Raw genomic sequence first — 25,464 nt, 5'->3', positions numbered from 1 at the left:
GTATCTGAAAGAGGCTGACCCGACGCGGGGCGTTACCACTCGCTTCGAGAGGCTGGTGACTAGCGTCACTTTTCACTTTGGTATTGGACAGACAACTAGACGGTGGGAGCGTCGGCGTACAGTTGCGTCGCGTGTCCAACGATTCTTCATACGATCAGCTTGAGTACCCTTGGACAATTTGTTCATCGATCGTAAACTTAGCGTTTTACGTTAACGCGCTAAGTTAATGGGAGAGATTAATGGTCGATGTATCATTTCAAAACGCTACGTCTGATCATGAGAACATTTCCTATGAAATGGAGCATTGGTATCGTTTGAAACTAAATATTTCATGTTAATCCGGTTAGTTCATTTCTGAAATGAATATTTATTGATATACTACTTCAAAATACCATGTTCAACACTGGTTGGAACATTCACTATGTAATGGAGCATTGGTACTATTTACAGCAAAAATGAAATCATATAGTTAACTTTAGTCACCGGTGACACTTCAAATTTTTTACAATTGAATAATTAGTAGAAGAAAAAAGGCGAACTTTGAATAGTTTCAGTATTACACTAATAATGTAAGATACTAATGAATCATATCTTTAATAATTACAGGTTTAGTATGTCTGATCACACATGGATTTTTCTACTGTCGAGGGTCAATGTGTTGACGCGTGAAATAGGTATTGATGTATGGTTCTAAACTACTATGTTGATTACCTGCACGTGCTAGGTATTGCTGCTACTAAAACTAAAGAGGAAATAAAAAAATTAACATCTCATGTTAATCCGTTAAGTTAACATGTGGAATATTCAATATGACCTTAAGCTACTATGTCAAGAACAATTGCAATGCGATGCATCATTGCAATCTACCAATACCATTTAAAGCAAAAAGGAAATCACAGAGATAATGTATCACGTTAACCCGTTAAGTTAACGTGTGGGATAGGTATAAACACATGGCTTAAAATACTATGTCAAGAACAGTTACTACGTAACGTAGCATCGCAATCTGTTAGTGCTATTTGATACAGAAAGGAAATGCCTGAGAAGAATCTGAGAACAGAGATGCTCGTGTACCGTTGAGTCGACGTGGACGTATTCTTTGGTCAGAAATATTTAACAAATTCTAGCAAATCTTTCATACGTCACACTTTCGTTTTTCGATTTGGAATCTCCGTTTAAGAGAACAGAGCGCAAAACTGACCTTGCTTAGAACAAATTCGTTTCAACGCGGTCTCAAAACATCGTTTATCGTTTGCACCGTACAGCTATGACTGGACTTTAGAGTCCTTCCTGATAAATACTCACGCTCTGAAAAAATTGGAAACTTCCGTGTGATATGCTACGTACCATCGCTTATCCAACAAAATAGAAAGAATATCTTCAAATAACATTTTCTTTCAAACATAATTTAAGACATTTTTTAATCAAATCACTTTAAACATTTATTAAGTTGCAAGCAGGGAGATAAAAGCTAAAAAGAAACAAGAATGAAAATATATTATAATGATAAAAAAAAAACAGAATGGGTAATAAATTGTCTGAAATTTAAATATAATTAAATTAAATTAATGAACTTTAATTTCAAATTTACCATTATTCTGATAATAATTCTAATTCTAATTCTGTTAATGACACAGAATTAATTAATTAATGTTATTACTGCAGAGTCGTTTTTGTATCTAAACACGCTATTACAACATGCTTGAGCATAGTCATAGAATAACATGAATAATTAATATTGTCATACTGTTGTTTAGTGAATGTACAGAATGTGCAAATGTAATTACATTGTATAATTACATAATCAACATTACGCAATTGTCTCTTTATTTTGAAACATAAATAGAATAAATCATATTTTTTTACCTTCAAGTGTAAGACCTTGAACTTTAAGTAATGTAAAATAAATGTAAATACATTTCATTACTAAAATATTACTCGGACTGATCAATTAAACTTTGATTAAAATTCTATACGTATATTAAATTTGTAATAGAGCTTGAGAACCGACTATACTTAATTATTAATTTTTCAATAACTCGTCAATGACTTTCTTATCGCGATATCCACTTTTGGCTGAAAAGAAATTTAAAAAAATATTTTTAAAAAACTGTCTTAAAAATGATAGAAATTTTTGCATATATCCCTAATAATTATTATTTCCATGTCACAAGATTAATTGAATCAATTTTATAATTGAAACTTTTGGAATCACACGCTAAATCATGATCAGTGAATATTACATTTGTCGGACGTAACAATTCATGTTCATTGCGCCTACATACAATGTAAGTGTTCCTCTATGGTAATTATGTAATATAAGAGTGTAAGGAAACGTAACTACATAAGTATGCAGGCAGCAGCTATTCGTACTTTCACCATGAGTCGTGGGTGTACCATGGCAAACTTATCTCTCGCACATACGTAATTATCCCTTTTGTTTTGCATATCATGCTGTTTTACATGCAGCTTAAAAACACAGATCACGTATATCCAGCATTATTACAATTTTAAGCGTTTTACATTTAAACGACCAAACGTGTCAAAACGATGGACTTTAGATTTTGTTTACTTTAAGTTACAAAAATTAAAAGATAAAGACTGATTCTATACTGCTGATTTATGTTAACTTATTCATTTATTTTTAATTTTAATTTTAAACAGACACCTAAATTCCTGTACAAAATTTGTATCCTCGAAACAGAGTAAATCTTGCTAGAAACATTTTTTCAAATGACAAAGAACTTAAAAAATGATTGTATTTAAATATTAAAATGAAGATGTTGAGACAATTTATACAATAGATAATTTTCTGGAAAAATGATTTCATCGGTTTAGCTTTGCTCTAACTGTACGTCATTCACCACTAACCACGTGCGTCATCACAAAATTGTCAAGGATGGACGACAGTCTCAGATTGCCTCATGAAGTAAAGATGCAAGTTATTTTTATTGCGAAATAATAATAAATATAGAATGTTCAAGTCTTTCTAAATGGTGACGTAACAATCATACAAAACACACGCGTCTCTCATTTTCCTTCTTTCTATTATATCTAATTGCAAGTATGTTCTATCGAGTTGTTAAATATCTTATCGTTAATTAAAAAGATATAATATAACAATCGCGAAAATAAATCATTCAGTTTGAAGTAAAATCATAAGCAACGCCTTCATTTTTGCAATTTTTGTTGATTACATAATAATCTGCCTGAATTACTAAATTTTTATATTTAATTAAGTACAAAGTCTCTAACGATTTATTATATAACCGGCAGATTAGCAGCTTAGCATATCCGCTGCCACGCACTCGACTTCGCGTGCTCAATCATTAACTCTAAGTGTTCAATTACCTGATCAATCATCAGCGCTTGATTTCCGATCACGATTGAAAAAGCACATGCTTCTAGAGTGTACTGCGTGTTAAAGATCAAGAAATTTTTATAATCAGTCAAACTTCCATTTAATCATTGGATGGTGGATCACGAAGATATCCCTAATTTTAATCTAATTTTTGTTTTTGTTTAATTTTTAAGGTTGCATTTTTTTGCTTAAATAAAGATGTACTTTTGGGTCACTACTGGCCCAAACAGAAGTCATATTTCCTGCCTTAAAATTCATCCACGACGAAGTAGAAACGAAGCCTTTCGAATAACTAAAGCCGTGTGACTAAGCATCTCAAATATGGATGCGATATCTTGTTCGCAAACCTCGCCAAGTGATAATAAAGCACACGCGGTCGCACACGTAAGTATTTATAGCGGTGGTTTCCAAGTTGATTTCGCATCAGGCGACAATGTTTTTCTTCACAATGCTGTCTTTATAATCGAATGAAAATATTTCGTTTCATTTCTTTCCGAACTGATAATACTTTGATACTTCGATTCCTAATTAATTCTCGAAACTCCGAGCACGATTTCAAGAAAAATAAGAAAAAACTGATACAGCTATCTATATTTATTAAACGAACGGTGAGTGGTGGTTCATTCGTGACCCAGATCAACGAAACGTATATAAAAATGTTCCAAATAAAAGCAGACAGTCAAATTTTAAAAAATAAAAATGAGAAGGTTAAAATTAAATTTAAATTCCACGGGTTGAATTAATGACTGATAGAATGATTTTAAGAAAAACAAAAACAATTGAAAAGCGTGAGAGATTTTGTAAATAAAAATTTACAATTGTAATTAGAAATTTCTTAAATGATAGAAAATAAGAAAAAAAATAGTACACTGACCCACTCACTGACCATCACAGAGCTGTTAAGCCATCAACACTTAAAAAGTTAATAAAGAATGCACACGTGTTATATTTTTTATTTTTAAAGATTGTCAGACGAAATGTTTGGTAGCTGTTTTGATCACAAAAGCGATAATCTTTTGCGATTTTATCACGTGCGATATCGTATATCAACGAATGATGGAAAAATTGAATGGTTTGAGTGTCACCAATTTGACATTTATTAATTATATTAATTTACTGCTGGTTCACTGACGGTTTATTTGATTTACTTTGTAACAACAAATTAATGCAATGAGGAATGAGAATAGTGAGTCGAAGTGAGTTAACTATTAGCACCTTAGACGCCTTGAACGTTACTAATTACCCAGATCACAAATTTAATATAACTGTATAATTAAAGAAAATTTGTTATAAGTGGCACTAATATTAATTGCACAGGGTAACAAGTGGAAAGTTTAAGTTGGAAAATGAAGTGATTAGATTTTTAATAATTAACAGCTGATAACAAACTTGTTATTCAAATATAGAGTACTTCAACTTCCAAATATTATTTTTCTAAAATTAATTATACGGTTAATTTCCCTTAAGTACGAATAAAGGCAATGGAAAAATAAAACACAACCTCTTCCTCCAAATATAGAGTACTCCAGCTTCCAAATATTATTTTTCTAAAATTAATTATACGGTTAATTTCCCTTAAGTACGAATAAAGGCAATTGAAAAATAAAACACAATCTCATCCTCCGACCTTAATAAATTCGTCCCCGAAGAGATTAGGGAACGATGAGACATACCGTTATTCTCGTCTCGGATCATTCTATAAATCCACAAAGTTTCATCGAAATCTGTGAGTAAGGGTTGGCGAGAGATGCAGAGAAAGATGACACACCTGCGCAAAACGCATGGCATGTTCGAGAAAACGCCTAACGTTTGTTATGTCGAATACTTGGGATACTGAGCTGAATTGAATAGCATATGCTATTTAGCCGACTACGTCATGTGGATTGTACAATGAAAACAATATTACGAAATTGGAACAACAGCGTTTCGCGATGTTTTATACGAGCATATGTCCTCTAGTCGATAACCGTTAATGATATCAGCGCAACAATGTTGAATCGATGACCTACCACTTCGAATGATACTTATTACTTAAAACAGCAACAAAAAAGAAAAATCAGACAGATAGAGAGAAGTGGCTGAACGTTATCAGCATATTGCAAGATAAACTATACGATGTTTCATCAACTAGTGTAGACTCTTTACGAATCATTTCAAATGAATTTTAATTAAAAGACTTAAAATGATTTATTAAGTGGTAATTATTAATGTGACAATGAATACAGCTATTCGTTCAATAATGCGAGTTTTTTATTTATATTAGGGTTCTGAAAAAATAAATTTTAATTTGTAGAAGTAATAAAAGTATTAGAGCCAGGTATATCTATTGGCAGACCGAACTGGGAACACGTGTTCAACAGGTCTGTATTTATGAAGAAATAAAAACGACATGGGTATGGTAATTCGGAGAAAACTGTAGAAAATGAAAAACAGGAAAAATCAGCACATGGATATTAACACGTTGACTATCATAAATATAATCACCAGCGACCATTGGCGTAACTAGAATTTTTTTCTGAAGTCCACTAGCTTAATTAACCCTTGGAAATTTACAAAACGTATACAAGGGTGTTGATCTAAAATTGAATGTATAATTTTTTAATAAAAACGTTTCAAATATTGGAAGAATAATTTTAAAGGGAACAGTGTAAAATTTAGAAAATGAAAATAATATGCTCTCTCCATACTCCGCTATCCGAGGGTTAACTCCGCTGTTCTCATCGCTTACACTTTCATTCGATGACATATGAAACATAATAATATGATTGCAAGCTACGTTTTTTCAAATTTTAAAATAATTTATTCCTAAGAAATGTAAAATATTGAAGGAATAAATATAAAATTTAAAAACATTCAATCAAAAATCTTCCATATCTTCCAAGACAGCGGTTAATTTGCTAATACAAGCTAATAATTAGACCACGAATAGACGAAGTACAACTAGATTTGACAACCACTGTACAACCGCGTTCCAAGTAAACAAAGATCTTTCAGAACTGAAACTGAAATGATGTCACTCGACAGACATTATGGTTTCACTCTCTTCAATTAGGAGTTCTGTAGAAACTTTCTTTTCTTTTCTTTTTAGCAAACGTGTACCGCACGTTCCGCGTTGTAAATATTTTTATTTAAGGGTCGAACGAGGAAACGGGAATCCTCGAACCGTCGCGACACGACGAATTGACCTGAACAGATGGCGTATGGTACAATGAAAGTCAAATTTTATGGTTCAGGAATATTTGGCATACCATAAAGTACAGGTAAGTACTCTTAGTGATTCCAGAGAAAATGTGTCCCGAAGTTTGACAATTTTTCGTATAAATAAAATTCGATTATGGGTTTCTTGAAATATTTTAGGAATAAATTATTCAAATAATAAGATTGATTTTTTTCATTCATCGGTAATTAGATACTACAAACAGTAAAAATACATCTCACTGAATCATATAACGGAACTACGATTCTATTTAATACCCAATTCACGGAGTTACGAATTTAACATTTGCATAGCTGTGCGTCATTTCAGAGTATTAATATTCCAAACAATGTTAATTACGTAATCAATCATATAATGTAAAGTACATCGTTTTAATATAATATTTATAAAATGATTAAAATTTCATGCGATCTTAATGCTTTGTTGATGTTAATTCATGAAAAAATTATTAATTTAATTCCATTTTATCTGGAATGCTCTCCTTTAAGATAGGGTTCGATTAACCCACGTTTTAATGATAAATAGTATTCATAAATATGTTAGACTGAATGTACACGTTATGCAATTATAACGTATTAAAATATGCAAAATATATATAAAATATGTACTATTGAAAATAAAGACAATATGAATCATACTATTATTGTTGAGTATTACTTACTCTAATTTGTGTTTCAATACGTAATTATTACTTTTTATATATTTTTAATTGATGCCGAGGGGTAATGTCACAAAATCTCATTGGAGTGCACAGCTGCATTATTTAGAATGTTACTCATTTTAGAAAGCGTATCAAATATTTGACCCAATTAAAATGATTTCGAGTAATTCCTCTAATTTAGAGCTCTTTAATAGAATATATTTCGTTTTCAACTAATCGTCCCTGTTAGTTCATTCTACGTTGAATTAAATATTCGAAAGGAATGGCAGATAACTGGTTTCTTTATTCTAATGAGGCATGTGCCTCCGAAACGAATCATCGGTACGGTGAGTGAATCAAATTCGTTCTATTATTACGATCCGTTGACGAGATGCAATGGCAAAAGAAGGGAATGAGTCACTTGCTGACTTGTGACACACATATGCGAATACAGCCGCATGCATGTGTAGCACAGTCATTCGTATACAGGGTGTATCATAATGTGTAACCATAATTTCAATAGCAAAATGATTACATATAAATATTAAAGGTATACGAAAGTTTCCAACATTTTTTTGTTTTTTCCTTTCTTCGATAGCTTCAGCTTGGCAATCAGCGTAAATTAAAATAAAGTGGAGCACCATTGTGTACAAAGCAAATACGATACAGGATTTCGAATGGAATGTCTTTCAATAATTCATTTAAATTTACCTTCTAAAAGTTAGTTTATGACTCGTCAGTTAATCTTCCATTTGGAAAACAGTGTTTACATAATAGTCAGCAAGGTCGTATAAGAGATACGGAGATTTGCTTATAAACGGTTGACTGAAGAGCTCAGTTTGTCAAAAGAATTATTGGAAGACAGGCTGAGTGTATTACTTAGAAACAGGGTCATATGGAATAAAATTTTTCTTTTTTTTTTCAATTGTTTATGTGCGCTGAATTATCACCGAAGTTATGTCCACGGATTATGGCACACACTGTATGTCACGAGTTTCTGCTTAAGCCTCACATGGCCAATGAGAATCGTCGTAGTAGTCATCGTTGCACTCGTTTCTTTTCCGTTCAGCAGAACATGCAAATCACGTATCCAGTAAATATTTACTGGAAGGATCACGAAAATAGTGGCACGCCCAGCTTCTTTGAAATACTTGTAATTTTATTTGAAATATGATATTTTATCGCAGAGTAAATACGAAGATTAAATGAGGACCGAATTCAGAGGGGGGCAAAGGGGGCAAATGTGGACACTTCTGATATGACATAATATGACAAATTTTTGGCATTGCGTAAAGGCAAATTTATAATTAGAAATGTTTAAAATATACAAAAATTTCATGAGAAATTTGCAGTGTAATGTAAGGCAAGGTTAAAAATTATTATTGCACAAATGGACCGAAATCTGCCATAAATATATAAAATAATTTGTTATTACACGGATGTAATTAGGCAGGGGCCTGGTTTTCAAATTTCGAAATTTTTAATTTTCTAAGGGAGTTTACTCGCCCTAGAAAAAATCTTAGTTATGTCACTGAGTACATGCTATCCTGTTAAATAATATAAATTTTCTTTTTAATCTTCTATAGTAACAGTAAAATTATTTGAAATTAAAAAATGGATAAATTAACAGAAATTTATTAATTTTATTAGGTGTGCTATCCTTTTCTCGCGAACTGTACGCGAATTGTATTACAACGATAAAGTGTCGCTAGTACGATACTTTAACTCAGTTCAAAAGTCAATGCTTTTTATTATTATTAAAAGGGAAAACCCCTCATAATGTTGCCATTCAGACGTTTACATGTCGCGGCGATATCGAAACCCATAAATGTAATGGTAAATTGTTAACGATAGGCTGGCTTGTTTTTTTCTAATAACAGCCATCTATCTTTCGTGTACGTTGCACTTTTAAACTTGCACAAATGGAAGAAAGATAATTAATTCAACGATACCAGTAATGGTCAGGAAGTGTCTAACACTCGGCCATAAGAACTGTCGATTCACTGTGCCGCATAAATATTCATTGCCACCAGTTTTGTCGCTCAATCGAATAAACATGTGCTTGTTTATCGATGCACAAAATGACTTTAACACTAGTTCCTAAGATCATTCACGTCGTTGAACGAGACACTAATGACGGACTATAAACATCTATACAGTTTAAGCACGTAAACGTTGAACGTGATAACTTCTCTTCCCAATACGAAGACTTTATTGCAATTCAAATTAATTTGCTTAAAAATTTGAAGATTTAGCAAAGAAAAGTGTTGTGATTTTTTTTACAAACACTTTCTCGGCAGATTTAGTTGGCATAATTTCAAAAGTTTGTAATTAACATAACCTTGACCCGTATTTAAATTCTCCTCAGAAAACATTTTGATATGATACTAAAAAATGTAAAAACAATTGTTTTAAAATTTGTCCAGTTGTTACATAATGCGACATTAGGTTTAAAAATAAGTTTTGTCGATCCCTGTGTGCCGCAACGTTTAAACACTGATGATCCAGAACGCGATATTGCGTGATCGGAAATTTAGGGTTAGGATATTTCCAGTTCTTGTGAAATCTTCGCATATTATTGATTTTTCCGACTTTCTTCAATTCTGATACTTTTTTACGCAGAATAATCTGAGGAATCTTTCTCTAAGACTAAAAATAGGCAGAAAATAAAATGCGTTTTAATCCAGGGTTTCACAAAGTGTTACATAGTTGCGTCACAATGGATCTTGCATCCACCATTCGATGGTTAAGTACATCACACATTACAAAGATTTAAATGTAAATTTCATCTTTATTTTGAAGAAGTGCTTAATTGTTTCGAAAGTCGGACACTCCCCTTGTTAGAAAACGAGACCATGAAAGACAATATCATATGATACCTCAAGAGAGGTTGATGAGTCAGTGTCATTGATGAGGATTCAATATTCCGTTTTGAAAGAAGAGACGCTTGTTTTGACGACTCTGTACACAATGTATTCATGAGAAAATTATATTACCTACATCCCTTTTTATACAAAGGGTGCTAAAGAATCGATCTACTTTTAACAAATGCAGCGCTATTTAAAAGAACAATTAGATTTTAGTACTTTTCACATTTACCGTTTTCAATAGAATGAATTATTTAATCATATAATTTTTAAACGAAAGGGTTTCATATATTAGAAGAATAATAATTTTTAAACGAATTTAAAAAATAAAGAAAATATAGACTACAATTATTTTCTACAGTTTAGAAAATAAAAAAAATGAAATACAAAATTAAATTAAAATTGGGGCTCTCTTAATGGATCACCATCCGGAGGTTAAGTGTATCTTTTGGTAATAAAGAAATCTGATATGTAAGCATAAGCGAACTGAAATATCCAAAACACTGTTTGTATTCAATTATATATACCGTGTTTTTGTATCACGGATATAATTCTTAGCATCTAAGCCTAAGAGCCTGATTAGAAAAACGGTGTGTGTATATTAGTACCATGTTTACTGACATCTAATGTCATAAACGTTTATGTTCTACGATTCTACGATAAAATAAAATTTAATGTACAAAAATTGAAAAGGAGAACTAAAAAAAAAATCTTTAACTGACAGTAAAATAAAAGTTCGCAAAAAGAATTAGAATGACTAGAAATTATTATCAACCAGAAAGAATATTAATTTATTATTACATATTATACTATTTAAATTAACAGTCTAATAAAGTCACTGTATCGTCATTGTCTTTTGTTATTCTTTGTTTCCAAATCTTTATATATATAATTCGCCTAAACGGCTGGACCGATTTTGATGAAATTTTTTGTGTGTGTTCAAGTGGATTCGAGAATGGTTTAGATTCACAATTCGGTCCACCACAAAATGTTTTTTTAATTAATTTTTTATTTATAAGTTGTTGTTGATCTTGGAATGTTTTACATTGGATCTGGTAGACAGCGCTGCGATCGCGGTGTCGAATATTCAAAAATATTTTATTTTACTTCCAGTTTGTCCCGATAATTGATAAGTCGAATTGTGGTAACTGTACACGCGATGACGTCAGGTATTGTAATAACTTTTTTTATAAAAATTTTCATCAAAACGGTACAGATTGTTACAACTTATTCAAAAAAGTTTGAAATTTTTGGATTTAAGACGTGTGTACATACAGGACAACGTCTGTCGGGTCCGCTAGTAACTTTTTATAATGTCAATTAACGTTTTCTAATTTCTAATTGCTTTTGTTCATAAATTGTAAATTGGATTACGAAATCGAAGCACTTCTAAAATCAATTATTATTACATTTAAATTCAGTGAAATTTTTGAAAGCAATAACACAGCTATGGATAAATCGTTACCATACTAGAAGAGAAGAAAAGGATTTAACCTTGACCTCTATTAGGTTTTTATTCAAAGCAATGTTTTCGGGTTATTACCTGCTATCCTACTACGAAATATAACAGATTGTTGAAAAATACATAGACACTTCTGGCCTACTGGTTCAAAATTTAAAAACAAAGTCAACGTGTCGAATGATAAATCAATAAATATTTCCCTGTTTTTAAAATTTCGTATAGTTTACAAATATTCAAAAAATGAAAAAGGTTTATCAGAATAGTATGCTTTTTCAAAATATTTGTAATAACTGTGAAAAGTTAAAAAATGAAACAATGCAATTTTTGGTTTGCTAAAATATTATTAAATATTGAATTTACTCTTTTTATATTGAATTTTTAAACCAAGCTTTCATCGCTTTAAATTCTGGTGAATATTTAAAAAAAGGTATAGGTTCGTTGTGTCTTTGATACGTTACTGATTGAATCAAACGCAGTGCAGACGCGCATGCGCGTTCAACCCCGGCGTTGGTTGGTTGAAACAGTATTGCTTTCAAGTTGGCTGTTCTGTCAGTTCTTTGTTCTCTAGTGGTAACGGTCGACATTGTCAGCGTTTTCACTTTCTTGGCTGGGCGGTCTCATTCGCCTTTAGCAGTTACAAGGAAGACAAGTTGTTACTTCGATCCGTTAGATTCTACCGGCGTTTATAATCTTCGTTCATACATCTTCAACGAAAATTAAAAGTAAGTACCATTAAATATCACTTTATTTTCAAGTCAATATTTTTCGGCCATATTTACCGGCAACCACACTGCTTTCTTTTACTGTCTTCGCACGTGTTCTACCTACTACGCGTTAAAAAATAAGAATATACATTGTTAATACTAAATGACAGTTATATTTACCTCAGTGAAACATTATCAAATGCAGCAGGGATTAATTAATGTTTGTTCAAGTGGTTGTTGAGATTTTCGATAACGCAAGCATTTTTTCAATAAAGTAACATTGTACAAGACTGCATTATAGATTGTTAAAACAAAGAAAAAAAGACGTTTGAATATTTTGTTTGGTAGTATTTTGTTTTACTTTTTAAATCTGGGAAACGTGATTATTACCAACGCAGAAGCCGTTATATATCACTGTTTGTATCGATTTTTCTGTTACAATGTCTTCGCGAACTATGCTTTGTGCTACGATGTCCTTGTAAACCGGTTTTTAAAAGCAGAAAATATTCTTAAATATTGCCAATTCGAAAATTCATATTCATTTCAAGTTTTCTAAAATAATATTTGGAAATTGTCTTTCTTTTAACAATAATTTTAACAGATCGTTAAGTTATAAGAATTATAATAATCTAAAATTAAATTTTATATAATTTTAAAGTAAAATTATAATTATTTCAAGGTGAATTAAAAAATGGATCAAGATGATTGGGGTGTACCTATTAGCTCTTCCACTGTAGAGGACCTATCCGCTGTAAGTAGATCTATCTTGTTTGAATTTAAAAACTGCAGCATGAAAATGATATAAAACTTACTGTACATTTATTGAATTAGTTTGAAGAAGGAGGACGTAGCTATGGAAAAGGACGTGGCTTTGTAGCCCAAAATAATAACAATGATGATTGGGACTCTAAAAATAAAAACTTTAATGGAAGAAATAGCAACGAAAACTTTGATAATGAAGACAGTAACTGGCAGTCCCAAAATGATGGGGGGGACCACTTTCGAGGGAGTGGTAGAGGAGGCGGTAGAGGTAGAGGAGGTTTCAGAGGAAGAGGCGGAGGTAGAGGAGGAGGCGAAGGTGGTCGTGGAGGTGGACGCGGTGGATTTAGGAATAGAAACGATGATGAAAATAGTGGTTATAAGAAATATGAAAATTATGAAGATGCAGATGATAATGATCACAATAACAGGGGTAACGGACGAAAAGGTTCACGAGAAGATGGCAACGACGACAAAGAAGAACCTCAAAAACCAAAAGAAATATATATTCCACCCGATTTGACCGAAGATGAATCGGTTCTGTTTGGAAACGGAGTCTCAGCGGGCATTAATTTTGATAAATATGATAATATTGAAGTTCAAGTTAGCGGAGATAATGTACCGTCTCCTATAGAAAGTTTCCAGGCAGCTGGTCTGAGAAATATTGTTCTAGAAAATATTACAAAATCGGGATATACGAAACCCACTCCCGTGCAAAAACATGCTCTACCTATTATAATGAGCGGTCGTGATTTAATGGCATGTGCACAAACAGGCTCAGGAAAAACTGCTGCATTTGCAGTTCCTATTATAAATACATTATTAGAAAAGTCTACTGATTTAGTTATAGCTGGATCACACTGTGAACCACAAGTTGTCATCGTTTCGCCCACTCGTGAACTCACTATACAGATATATCAACAAATAGTTAAATTTGCATTGAGTTCAATTTTAAAAACAGTAGTTGCATATGGTGGAACGTCTGTTATTCATCAAGGAGGGAAACTTTCTGCGGGTTGTCATATACTCGTAGCTACACCTGGCAGGCTATTAGATTTCCTAGACAGAGGAAGGATTAGATTTTCCTCTGTTCGATTTCTCGTATTAGATGAAGCGGATCGTATGTTAGATATGGGATTCTTACCCAGCATCGAAAAAATCGTCGATCACGAGTCTATGGTTCCTCTTGGCGAAAGGCAAACGCTTATGTTTTCTGCTACTTTCCCGGATGAGGTGCAAGTTTTGGCAAAAAGATTTTTACACGATTATTTATTTTTGGCGGTTGGTATTGTGGGTGGTGCATGTTCAGACGTGGAACAACGCTTCCATGAAGTACAGAGGAATAAAAAGAAGGACATGCTTAAAGAAGTTTTAGAAAGAGAAAAGGACAACGGCTCCTTGAGTGGTACTTTGGTGTTCGTGGAAATGAAGAGGAAGGCAGATTTCATTGCTGCTTTCCTGTCTGAAAATAATTATCCTACTACCAGTATTCATGGCGACAGATTGCAGAGGCAACGAGAAGAAGCGTTAGCCGACTTCAAAAGCGGAAGAATGTCTATTTTAGTAGCAACGGCTGTTGCTGCCAGAGGTCTAGACATAAAAAATGTATCTCACGTTATAAACTACGACTTGCCAAAAGGAATCGATGAATATGTTCATCGAATTGGAAGAACTGGTCGTGTAGGAAATCGAGGAAGAGCAACATCATTTTTCGATTCAGAGGATGATGCACCACTACGAGGCGATCTTGTCAGAATATTGAAACAAGCTGGACAACCTGTGCCGGACTGGTTAACAGGTGGCAATTCGAGTAGAAGCTTTATGCCCGGAAGAGGCAATAGATTCGGAGGACAAGATATCAGAGGAGTAAGTAAATCTTCCATTACCATACTAAAGTTAAATATATTCACTATTTAGAAATCAATACTTAATGTGTATTTATTTGTGAAGGTTGAAGAAGACGGGGGAGGAGCAGCATATGGCGAAGAATCGTTTGCGACTGCTGCGCCGGTTGAACCAGACGAACAGTGGTAGAAAGCTTTGTTCCTTTATTATTATTTTATAGCGTTTTACTAGAAAACGATAATAAGCTTTATTTCTTTATCTACTAAGTCAGCCGTACAGCGTTGATCGTTCATTAAATTTTCATATATTTAACTTTAATATAAGAGGTCGTCGATTTACAAAAGTATGTGTTTTTTTTTAAGTTGATTTTCTTTTTGTTTTATATGTTTTGATTACGTAATGACGCGTTTGAAGGAAACGTAGACTGTATCGCATACCTCTTTATTAGATATAAGTTTCAAGATGTGAAATAGCGCAATGTTACCGACGTCGGTGAGAAGACATTAACTTTAAGACATGACAAATAATTTGTGAGAACCGTTCCACCTATATCTTTATGTATAGGTTACTGTACTTTATCGATCGTACAAACGTTAGTTTTTAAGAAAGTTAAAAAATCGAAACAAAGTCGAAAATACCGTATTTTATTTTATAAATAAACTTTATTTTATACGTTTCATTTTATAATAAAATACTCCAGTTGGAAAGTGTGTATTTTTTTTTTCTTTTTTTTAAATATCTTCTGATACTGATTTGATTGAAAAGTTTAAATTATCTAAAACAGTTTCATGGTCACGGGATTAGTATAAATAATGTAATTAAAAGTTGTACATACCGTCGTTCATGGCCATGTCCATCAGGTGCAGGTCCTCGTCATTTAGAAGGGACGAAAGGAAACCATCGGTTGTTTGATTTATCGAATCGGAAGTTGGTGCATGATAATACATCATATCAGCTGGTTCAGATTTATAAGTTGTTCCACTATCGGCGCCAATTGGTTCGCTACTGTTCGTTAAATTCATTGATGTTGCCACCGCTGAACCTAGGTTTGAAGACCCACCTGTGGCAATGAGTATTTTAGTTTTCAACTGTTTAATTATACAAATTTCTACTTAATTGTGTCTATAATTAACAAAAGTGGGCATATTTACGAATAACGTGCTAATTGCGACTAACGAATAATTTTTTACTAGAATCAAATATTTGGTATCGTAAATGAATGTATTTCGGTAATTGAATTGAAATTATTATTTGGATAAGATGCTAGTGTTTATAGAACTTCTTGAAATAAATTTTTGGAAATATTTTTCAAAACAGCTCTTCCTTCTAAATCTAAGATCACTGAATTTTTTAAATCTGTTAAAATTAAAATAAAAAAGGCATTATATTTGAAACGACCTGATACTCTGCGCTTTCGTTATTTGAGCTGCCCATTTGGCAAATTGATTAACTTCAAAAAACAAAAAATATAGAAATTGATAAAATAATAAAAAATGCAAAGAATGTATTTAATCACTTTGGTCTATGAACAGCTCAATTATTTCATTAAAATAAATATCTATAAATTTTCTTGCAACAAATGTAAAGTAAAAAGTACCAAAATATTTTCAATGTTCTGATAAAAGTGAAAAATTATAAAAAATACTTACCAACATTGTGATAGGGGTTCGTAGAATTTAGATCACCCACAGGTGGAGCCAATGTGGCATTGTGAAGTAATACATTACGTTGTGCTTCGTAATGACTGTGACTTATACCGTGCCCTGGGTATCCAGGATGTGCAGGATGTGCAAAATGTTCCGGTGCACCGGGTAGAGATAGTAGGGATGCCAAATCCTGCCATCGTTGTTCCATGCTCATAGCACGCATAAATGGCATGCGACCCTAGACAAACAAAATATTATTAGCAACAAATTTTACCACTCTGTTTCCTGAAAAACTATCAAAATGTATTATTTAACAAGGATCAAACTTTTCATTCATTTTCTAACTCTTGATGTTAAACTAAACTTCAACCTGTCTAATCATAAATTCTAAATAGAAGTACTGGCTATTTTTCTTTTAATATTTTAACCATTCAACAGAAAAAAATACAATGAAATATTCATCATCTTCAGGGACTGTGTTTTGATTAAAAAATATAGGGTTATCCAAATTGAGTGTCGCATCTTCAAATTGAAATAAAACGCAAAGTATGTGATTTTTGTATGGTTTCTTTATTTTAACACAAAACCTACTGTATGACATTAACACTAGAACTACCGACGTTTGATGCACCTTAATTTCTAAGTTGAAAATAATAGAGAAAATTAAATAAATACGGAATGAAACATAATTTAATATATATATGTATATATCCATTCTTTATCTCGACAATAGTCAACATACATTCCAGCAAAAATACCTTGATAAAATTTATAATTTAAAATAAGAAACTGGAAACCAATTATTTTGACCTCTGGTAGTTCTAGTGTTAATTATTATCAAAGACAATATTATTCAAATGTCCTTGGCTTTTTTCATAAACCTCATGCATTTTACCCAATTTTCCATTACATTTTCACACAACTGGCATTCAATTTCATCAATGGCGTCTGTGATTTTGTTTCTCAGCTCGTCAATAGTCTTTGGATTGTTGGCGTAAACTTCACTTTCCAAAAACCCCATGAAAAAAGTCTAATGCTGTTAAATCACCCAATCTTGTTGGCAATTGATGTCTCCTCCTCGTGAAAAATGACTCGTCATTAAATTTGGTCAAACGTATCGAGCTCGCGAACAACAGCGGAGAAGGACCCTTGAATGATATTGTCTTTCATAATTAATGTAATAAAATAGACTTTTTATTAAAATAAACAAACCATACGAAAATCAGATACTTTGCGTTTTATTTCAATTTGAAGATGTGACACTCAATTTGGATAACTCTATAGTTTGTGTCTGCATTTTTTGTACGCTCTATACTATTAGGTCATCCCATAAGTTCGTGCCGTTTTTTGAACGGTTCCATATGTTAATGTTATTAAATGTGTATGAATTGTTGTTTTTGGTATTTCTAGAATATTTGACATCTCCTGAACTGATAAATTAAGTGATTTCTCTACAAGATTTTGAATCTTGTCTTCCTGTGTCTGAGAAAGACGCCCAGAACGTTCCTCATCTTCTAAATAAAAATTCTCATCTTTAAAACATGTAAACCATTTTCTATAGTTACGAGATGAAAGATCACTTTCTCCGCAAACAGCACATATATTGTTTGTCACAATTGTTACCGAAATTCATTTTCGAAATTCATATAACATCAATGCGTTCATTATTTCACGATCCCATTTCCACGAAAATCTCTTTTAGACTGCCCTCAAACAAATAAACTGAAGTGCATTGGTTTCTTATCGCCTTGTGTTTATAAATCGAGGCGTGAAATGTAACATACAAAAGTCGGCACGAACTTATGAGATGACCTAATACAACGCTTTCACAAATAGTACAATTTGTAAACTATGAAAAATGTACGTGTTACGTGTACCATCCTGTACATCCACCTACAGAATACGTCAGTTTGAAGGATCCTGAACCTGTCAAATGTCAACTCGGTGGGTGTTTAAATTCTTGGGAAGAGGAAACCCTGCTGATCCGAGGTGTTGACCACACACTAGGACCGTCAAGATATTAATGATTCTAGTACTGCATCTCAAACATAATGTATGCATGTCGATTGTGATCGGGTGTCAAACTGCTTGTCAAAATATAAAAACCACCAGTGAGAACCATTTTTTTTTTTCATACCATATCCATTTAGGTAATCGAAATAACAGTGAAAATAACACTGGATGTATATAATCTCAAACTTTAGGGTGGCTGTGTGATTTCCTGTATAAAAGTAGGGACCAGGGCTGTAGCCCTCTCTAGATCACCGGGGAAACTTCCGAAAGGCCCCATCACCCCAGGACAACCAAACTTCGGATTCATAGTAATTGAGGGACGAGAAATCGAATGAGACCATTTTCAGAACTGGCAAATAAACCGTTCTCGAGATATACAGGGTATTCTAAAAGTGCGGAAACCCCCTATTATCTTGATAAGAACGCATTTCCACACAAAATGACTAACCCTAATCCTGAACCCTAACCCTAATCCTAACCCTAACCTAGGTTAGGTTAGTCATTTTCCGTGAAAATGCGTTCTCATCGAGGTAATAGGGGGTTTCCGTACTTTTAGAATACCCTGTATATCTCGAGAACGGTTTATTTTCCAGTTCTGAAAATGGTCTCATTCGATTTCTCGTCCCTCAATTACTGTAAATCCGAAGTTTGGTTGTCCTGGGGTGATGGGGCCTTTCGGAAGTATACCCGCGATTGCGCAGCCCCACTACCTCACAGTCTGATTTTCAGGCCGAATGTAAGTATATTTCATACAGAGTATTCGAAAAGTGTTGGACCTTCCTATTATCTCGAAAAGAACGCACTTTTGCGCAAAATGACTTACCTAACCCTAACCCTAACCCTAAGAACGGTTTATTTGCCAGTTCTGAAAATGGTCTCATTCGATTTCTCGTCCCTCAATTACTATAAATCCGAAGTTTGGTTGTCCTGGGGTGATGGGGCCTTTCGGAAGTATACCCAGATCACTCCTTAACTATTCCTATGTCTTAAGGGGGGCAATACAATTAGAACTTTTAAAAAATGCAAATTTTTTTTTTGCATAAATTGTTAGTTCAATATGTCAAGAATATCATCCCAAAATTTGAAAAAGAAATTCGAAGTATTTTTGAAGCTATAGCCTCCGAGCGTGACACGCCTCTTGAGCATTGCTGTGGCCAAGCAAAACTTTAAACGCGTTTTTCTCGAAACATGACTTTTAGAATTGGCGGGAAATGTAACTCAAAAACTATTCAACCGATCTTTCTGAAATTTTTATCACAGCTTCAGAACACTATTACCTTGTCGCTAAACCTAATTGTTTGTGTAAAAAGTACTTTTTTATTGTAAAAAATATTGAAAAACTACACAAGAAAACCTCTAAAAAATGAACATTTTATCCAAACGCATGTAAATCTTCCAATTCTCTATGGGTATAAGTAACAAGTTATTTCTGTTTCCAATGTTTGAGAAGGATAGAACGGGCGCTACACGACACGCCGATCTCCACCTCCCGCGCGGACCTGTTCGACTATCATATCAATAAGACGGCCATTTTTTAAAATTAAAGATAAAAAAAAATATGATTTTCTTCCTTAATATACATGTTAATAAATGCAAAAGTTTCAAAAATGTACGACTATTTCTTCCTGTTCAAAAAAATTCCGCAAAACCTTGCAAATTTATGGCTTCCAATTGTATTGCCCCCCTTAAGAATTAGAGCTTCAATGTGACTTACAGCAATTGTCCATTTTCATAGCTCGGTAATCAAGGTGTTTAAACCAGCATAACTGATCGTAAAATGATATAGTTATGCAGAGTAAAGTATCTGTAAAAGGTTCATTGGCACGGAAGGTCGAGCAATTGTTGGAACGCGTAAGTGCGGTAGTGGCCAGTGGCGCTTAATGCACGGTGGTATTGTCGCTAATGCATTTGGCTGCAAGAAGAAGATGAATGAGGAAGCTGGCGTAGCACGAATCCGACGCGATTGTTGTTCGGGTGCATCAATCAGTTGCCAGTGCAATCTGTCGAGCAGGACGCCTTTAAGGTGATTCTCGCTTGTCAGCGCATCTGTCGGCTGTAGGCTACGAAATATAGGACGACGTGTTTGTTCCGTGACGATTTGTCCCGTACTGAGCGCGCGGATTTCTAATGGCGCTCGGCTTTACGCTCGTTCCGTTTCGATGTAACGCTCATGATTGAGCCAATGCGAAGCAGAAAAAAAAGAAAAAGGACAGTTGCCGGTACTTATACCGTTTCCAAGAATGGCGAAGAGAATTTGACGCGCACACCAGACGCCAGTTCACGGTGCTTAAACAATTTCTCATGGTATTTGTGCAAGTTCTGGAGATCGCTGCTAAGTCTATCAGCCGGTTGTTGCACCTTCGGCAAGTATCGTTTCTATTAACTTTTACATTTTTCGAGGATCTTTCTTTAACCCTTCAACAGCGTGTTCTCCTTTTAATGCGAAGTCAAAACGCTGTTATTATAAGCATTTTTTTTCTAATTTACTTGAATTTCGTGAAAATTGTATCCCTCCAGCTGCAAGGTCCTCGATTCAAGTCTAAAATAATGATCAATCAATCACATTATATATGCGATTACGTGATTTATGTTATTGAAAAAAATACCTACTAAAATTTTATTTTACAATATAAGTTAATTTTTTCAAGATTTTATAACTCAATCATCTTAGAACTCCCATCTGGATTCACCCCTGAACCTAACATTCTTTTCGATCCTCGATCGCTTACCTACTTTTTACTCTGTCACATCAGCTCATGTTTTCGTACGTGACTGCCAATAAAGCTCGTTTCTGTCACGAAAGTTGTGAATCAAAATATTGAAGCACAGGGATTTGACCCCTCGCACTTTAGAGCCTATAAAAAAAAATATTTTGTCTCCCACATATCCATCATTTCCTTTCATATTTCAAGCTGTTTATATTAGTTATACACACGTTCACATTTACATAGTTCGTTCCTCAATTCCAAGAAAAAGAAAAAAAAATATTACAATTAAATTTTGTTATAACTATAAGTCGTTATATACTGATTTAAACCACATCTAGATTAGGAATTACTTAGAAAGTAATTGATGGATAGAAATCGTATTAATTCTATTTATAGTTCTATGGATACCGTATCTGGAAAATATCTTTAGACTTATGGAGAATCTTGATGATTGCACAAACAGGAAAATTCGTTTCACACATCTTAGATAGCCCATACCGGCACGCATTATGCATTTCACAGTGCATAAGTCCAGCAGCTGCTTGGAATATGACGAACGGAACGGACTGTGATGTCCCGTAGCGTTTCTTGGTTCTTCGGGAAAATTGCTCGATCGTCTTGCATAGATACAAATGCGCGTTAAGAATTCGCTAAAAACTGGAATTTCCTTGTAAAATCGTCGCGACATACGAAAAACGTGAAAAAGTTTCGTAGCGAAATGGAATTGTTCGTTCTTTGAAGAAAAGATCATCGTTTCTGCCCTGCTGATGGACGAAGCGGAAAATATCTTTTTGAAGTGTGTTTCATGTAAAAGACGTTTGAAAGCATTCGAATCATCATTGTATTAATCGGCGGCGGTTTAGTATGGTGACAACGCCCAGGGGGCTAACCTAATCCTAACCCTAATGATACTTTTATTAAATGTATATTACATTATATCTAATGTAGATCAGTGTAGATATAGTAATAAAGCAGTACATAAGCGGTCGCACTACGCCAGCACATCCGCTGCCAGGGACGTACACGAATACGTAAGATTCCGAGTAGTAGCAGTTTTTTGCAAATATCTCACAAACCGTTCATTTCCTCAAAATAATTATTTCGGATTTTTACTCCCCTCGACTCACTCTTCATAACTATATGTCATACCTCTGTAAGGCGTTGTCACCATACTAAACTTCTGCCTATTAATCATTAACCCTCTATACCTAAAGAAATCATAGATCATCTTTAACGATCAAAAAAAAAAAAGGAGATATGACCTAACAGCCAATCGAATCCAATCCTAACCTATAAATTAATTCCACAAATATTCTGTATCTCATAATGAGATACCCAAGCAATGTTAGGTGATTTTACTATTAGGTAAATAAAAAATGAATAAAAAACTGAGGATGATCATAGTTATAGTTAACCGAATCCTGTAATTTCCAGTACGAAGTATGCTATCGACAAAATACAAGTAATTAACAACACGCAGAGAAAGCATGCGCATTACCAATGGCCGGTGGTACACTCTCATGGCTAATGGGCCAAGATATTAATTATGATTCATTCAGATAGTCATCAGATTAATGCACGCTGGCATAGGTTACCGTGGCGCACTCGCGCCAACTTGTTCAAGTATCGCCACAAGTGCATCCTAATGCTCATTGGTCGCTCTTTGTCTTTCTCTCTCGTCTTCTCATTTCCATATTACATACCTCGTTTCTCTTATTAATTTCATCTTACGACTCTCTACGCTCGCGATCCAACCTACACGCCTCTCTATCTTCAAGATCGCGGTTAGGCTCGGATCGCCCTCTCTCACGATCTTCCTCTTTCTCTTCCTTTATCTTATTCCATCTCCATCTCTGCGCCGCTTTCTTTTCCTCTCTCGGCAATCGTAACTCGATGTTACGTGTAAATATTATGGAAAGACCAAGAATACTTGAAGGGTTCTTCTAAGCCACTCAAGGTTCTAAGTAAATGTCCGAGTAGCATAGCAAATAACCACGCTACCGGTCCGGGTTTAGCATAGATCCTTCTGCAAAGAGGTCCGTCAATCATGGCCAAAGGTCATATGCTTCTTTCATTATGCTTTCTATACGTTTGTTTCAATTTGTAGCATAATATAGGGTTATCCAAATTGAGTGTCACATCTTCAAATTGAAATGAAACACAAGGTATTTGATTTTTCTATGGTTACTTTATTTTAATACAAAGTCTATTTTATGACATTAATTATGAAAAACAAATTTAACAGTCCTTCCCCGCTTGTTTTTTGCGAGCTTGATACATTTGACCAAATTTAACGAATGAGTAATTTTTCACGAGGAGGAGACACCAATTGCCACCAAGATCGGATGATTTAATACCATTAGATTTTTTTATGGGGTTTACAGAAAGTGAAGTTTACGCAAATAATCGAAAGACGCTATTGATGAAATTGAATTCCAATTGTGTGAAAATATAATGAAAAATTGGGTGAAACGCATCAGGTTCGTGAAAAAAGCGGAGGAGGATTTTTATATAATATTGTCTTTGATAATAATTAATGTCATACAGTAGACTTTGTGTTAAAATAAAGAAACCATAAAAAAATCACATACTTTGGGTTCTATTTCAATTTGAAGATGTGACACTCAATTTGGATAACCCTATAGAATATCGAGAACGACGGGGATACTATGAGCTTCTGATTAATCCTTTCGCTACCGTCTCCCTCCCCCAAGATTCGGATCTCAATATTCCAGCACGAATAAAATAATTTTTCTCGTTATATTTTATTTATAATGAGAACTTTTTATCGGAGCTATTTTTATTCTTAATTACCATACGAAAATTTCCATTGTATCTATTTTAAAGTCGATCAAAGAATACAAATTTTTTCCATTATCAACCTTCTCGTTAAGAGTGAATTATTATTAGTAAAAAGTAAAATCGTGTAATATACCATATCTTCAAACGTGTGAATATTTATCTTTTCAATTTCTTGATGCAGGGACGTTTAAATTGTTTTACATTTATATACAGTGACTGCTTCTATCACCCTGCAGGGTAAGCGTTGCAACTGCAATTACTATTGCATTCTGATGCACTCAAGCTCATTTTCTCATTACTGATGCGGAACTCTTAAAGCTATTTCTTGTGATTCCCACTCGTTATTCGTGAGCATTACACTAACTATTTTATTTTTAATTATTCTTTATTGAAACTGATTAAATTGCATCAAGAATTTGCTAATTACTTTTTGCAATATTATTTCATACAATTGCAACGTGTTTTAGTACCCTCTTCACTGAAACTTTTATTTTATTTTAAAATACATCATTTGATATGAAATAATCTAATATATTGCTCCGATATAAAATTTCTGAACTGTCTGAAGCTATTGACAAATTGTTACGAAACTATGTCCAAAATATTACATCCAAGCGTGTACTGGGTTTCAGAATATTCGGTTCTTGTGCAGAAACGTCGAACCGGAAGATAAGAAACTAGTGATGAGCGCCAGTCTTGAGGCGATTCTAGTACAAAGAAGACAATGGTAGCTCCTATAGGATAATCCATTGTAAGTCGTAAGAAATGTCTACTTAATTATGACTGAAATCTCTGGGAGGTCCTTTTTCTGTCAAAACTGTGACCACTAACTTTTACCCTTTTACTGTCGAACACCGAAATATTTCTCTTGAAAAACCACCAAGTACCTGTCGAACCCCTGATGGTTGATACCTACAATTCTTACAGGACATTCGCCCTGCGGTTAGGTTGCTACCCGAAGAGGAAAAAGAAATTATAGAAACTCTGTCAGAAGAAATCGCAGCAGATATTTTATAAGTAGACAGGGGATATTTATGCAATTATGTAGTGGATTAGAAAAGTATTGATATATTTTGAAGAAGCAAACATCATATTAAATTGTTGATAGAGATGTAACATATTACATTACAATCCTTGATTACAACTAATGTCAATTTAAATGAAGATTATTATTCATCTAATCATTATTCGTTGAGCTTCAGGGTAAGAATAAAAAATTTAATACTTCTTGTTTTTTAATTATACGTGATAACTAATTGCAGAAGAAATTATGTAGTGTACTAAGAAACAGAATAATAAAAATCTGAAGATGGTAGCCAGAAGGCAGAACTTCAAGGATCTCTCTGAGAATCTTCGCAAAGAATAAAATTTGACGATACACTACGACTCAAAATTACTTGCCCATCAACTTAACTTTGAAGTTTAGAGAGCAAAAAATTC

At 33.7% G+C, this 25,464-nt stretch overlaps 2 protein-coding genes across 8 annotated transcripts in view; one reads left to right on the top strand and one right to left on the bottom strand.

Moving 5' to 3' along the window:
* Positions 1-25,464, bottom strand: part of LOC114878246 (segmentation protein cap'n'collar) — an 88,867-nt gene that overhangs the window by 8,515 nt on the left and 54,888 nt on the right. For all 7 annotated transcript variants that reach the window (XM_029191831.2, XM_029191833.2, XM_029191829.2 and 4 more), the window contains 2 exons: positions 16,505-16,739; positions 15,691-15,915 (listed from right to left, as the gene is read on the bottom strand). In XM_029191831.2, coding sequence (XP_029047664.2) covers positions 15,691-15,915; positions 16,505-16,739 — 460 coding nt within the window. The remainder of the gene's footprint in view (positions 1-15,690; positions 15,916-16,504; positions 16,740-25,464) is intronic.
* LOC114878248 (ATP-dependent RNA helicase vasa) lies at positions 12,085-15,530 on the top strand. The gene is made up of 4 exons (XM_029191841.2): positions 12,085-12,269; positions 12,931-13,002; positions 13,083-14,876; positions 14,961-15,530. The coding sequence occupies exons 2-4, from the start codon at positions 12,943-12,945 to the stop codon at positions 15,042-15,044; spliced, it is 1,938 nt and encodes a 645-aa protein (XP_029047674.2). The 5' UTR covers positions 12,085-12,269; positions 12,931-12,942; the 3' UTR covers positions 15,045-15,530.

The sequence above is a fragment of the Osmia bicornis genome, chromosome 9 (genome assembly GCF_907164935.1).
Source record: "Osmia bicornis bicornis chromosome 9, iOsmBic2.1, whole genome shotgun sequence".
In the NCBI taxonomy this organism is placed as follows: domain Eukaryota; kingdom Metazoa; phylum Arthropoda; class Insecta; order Hymenoptera; family Megachilidae; genus Osmia; species Osmia bicornis.
This window is presented reverse-complemented; position numbering and strand designations above follow the sequence as displayed.

Bases quoted from the DNA above. Each gene is read 5' to 3' on its own strand.
- LOC114878248 (XM_029191841.2), top strand. From the start codon at position 12,943: ATGGATCAAGATGATTGGGGTGTACCTATTAGCTCTTCCACTGTAGAG. The intron at 13,003-13,082 runs GTAAGTAGATCT...TTATTGAATTAG, and splicing joins CTGTAGAGGACCTATCCGCT to TTTGAAGAAGGAGGACGTAG. The intron at 14,877-14,960 runs GTAAGTAAATCT...TTATTTGTGAAG, and splicing joins GAGGACAAGATATCAGAGGA to GTTGAAGAAGACGGGGGAGG.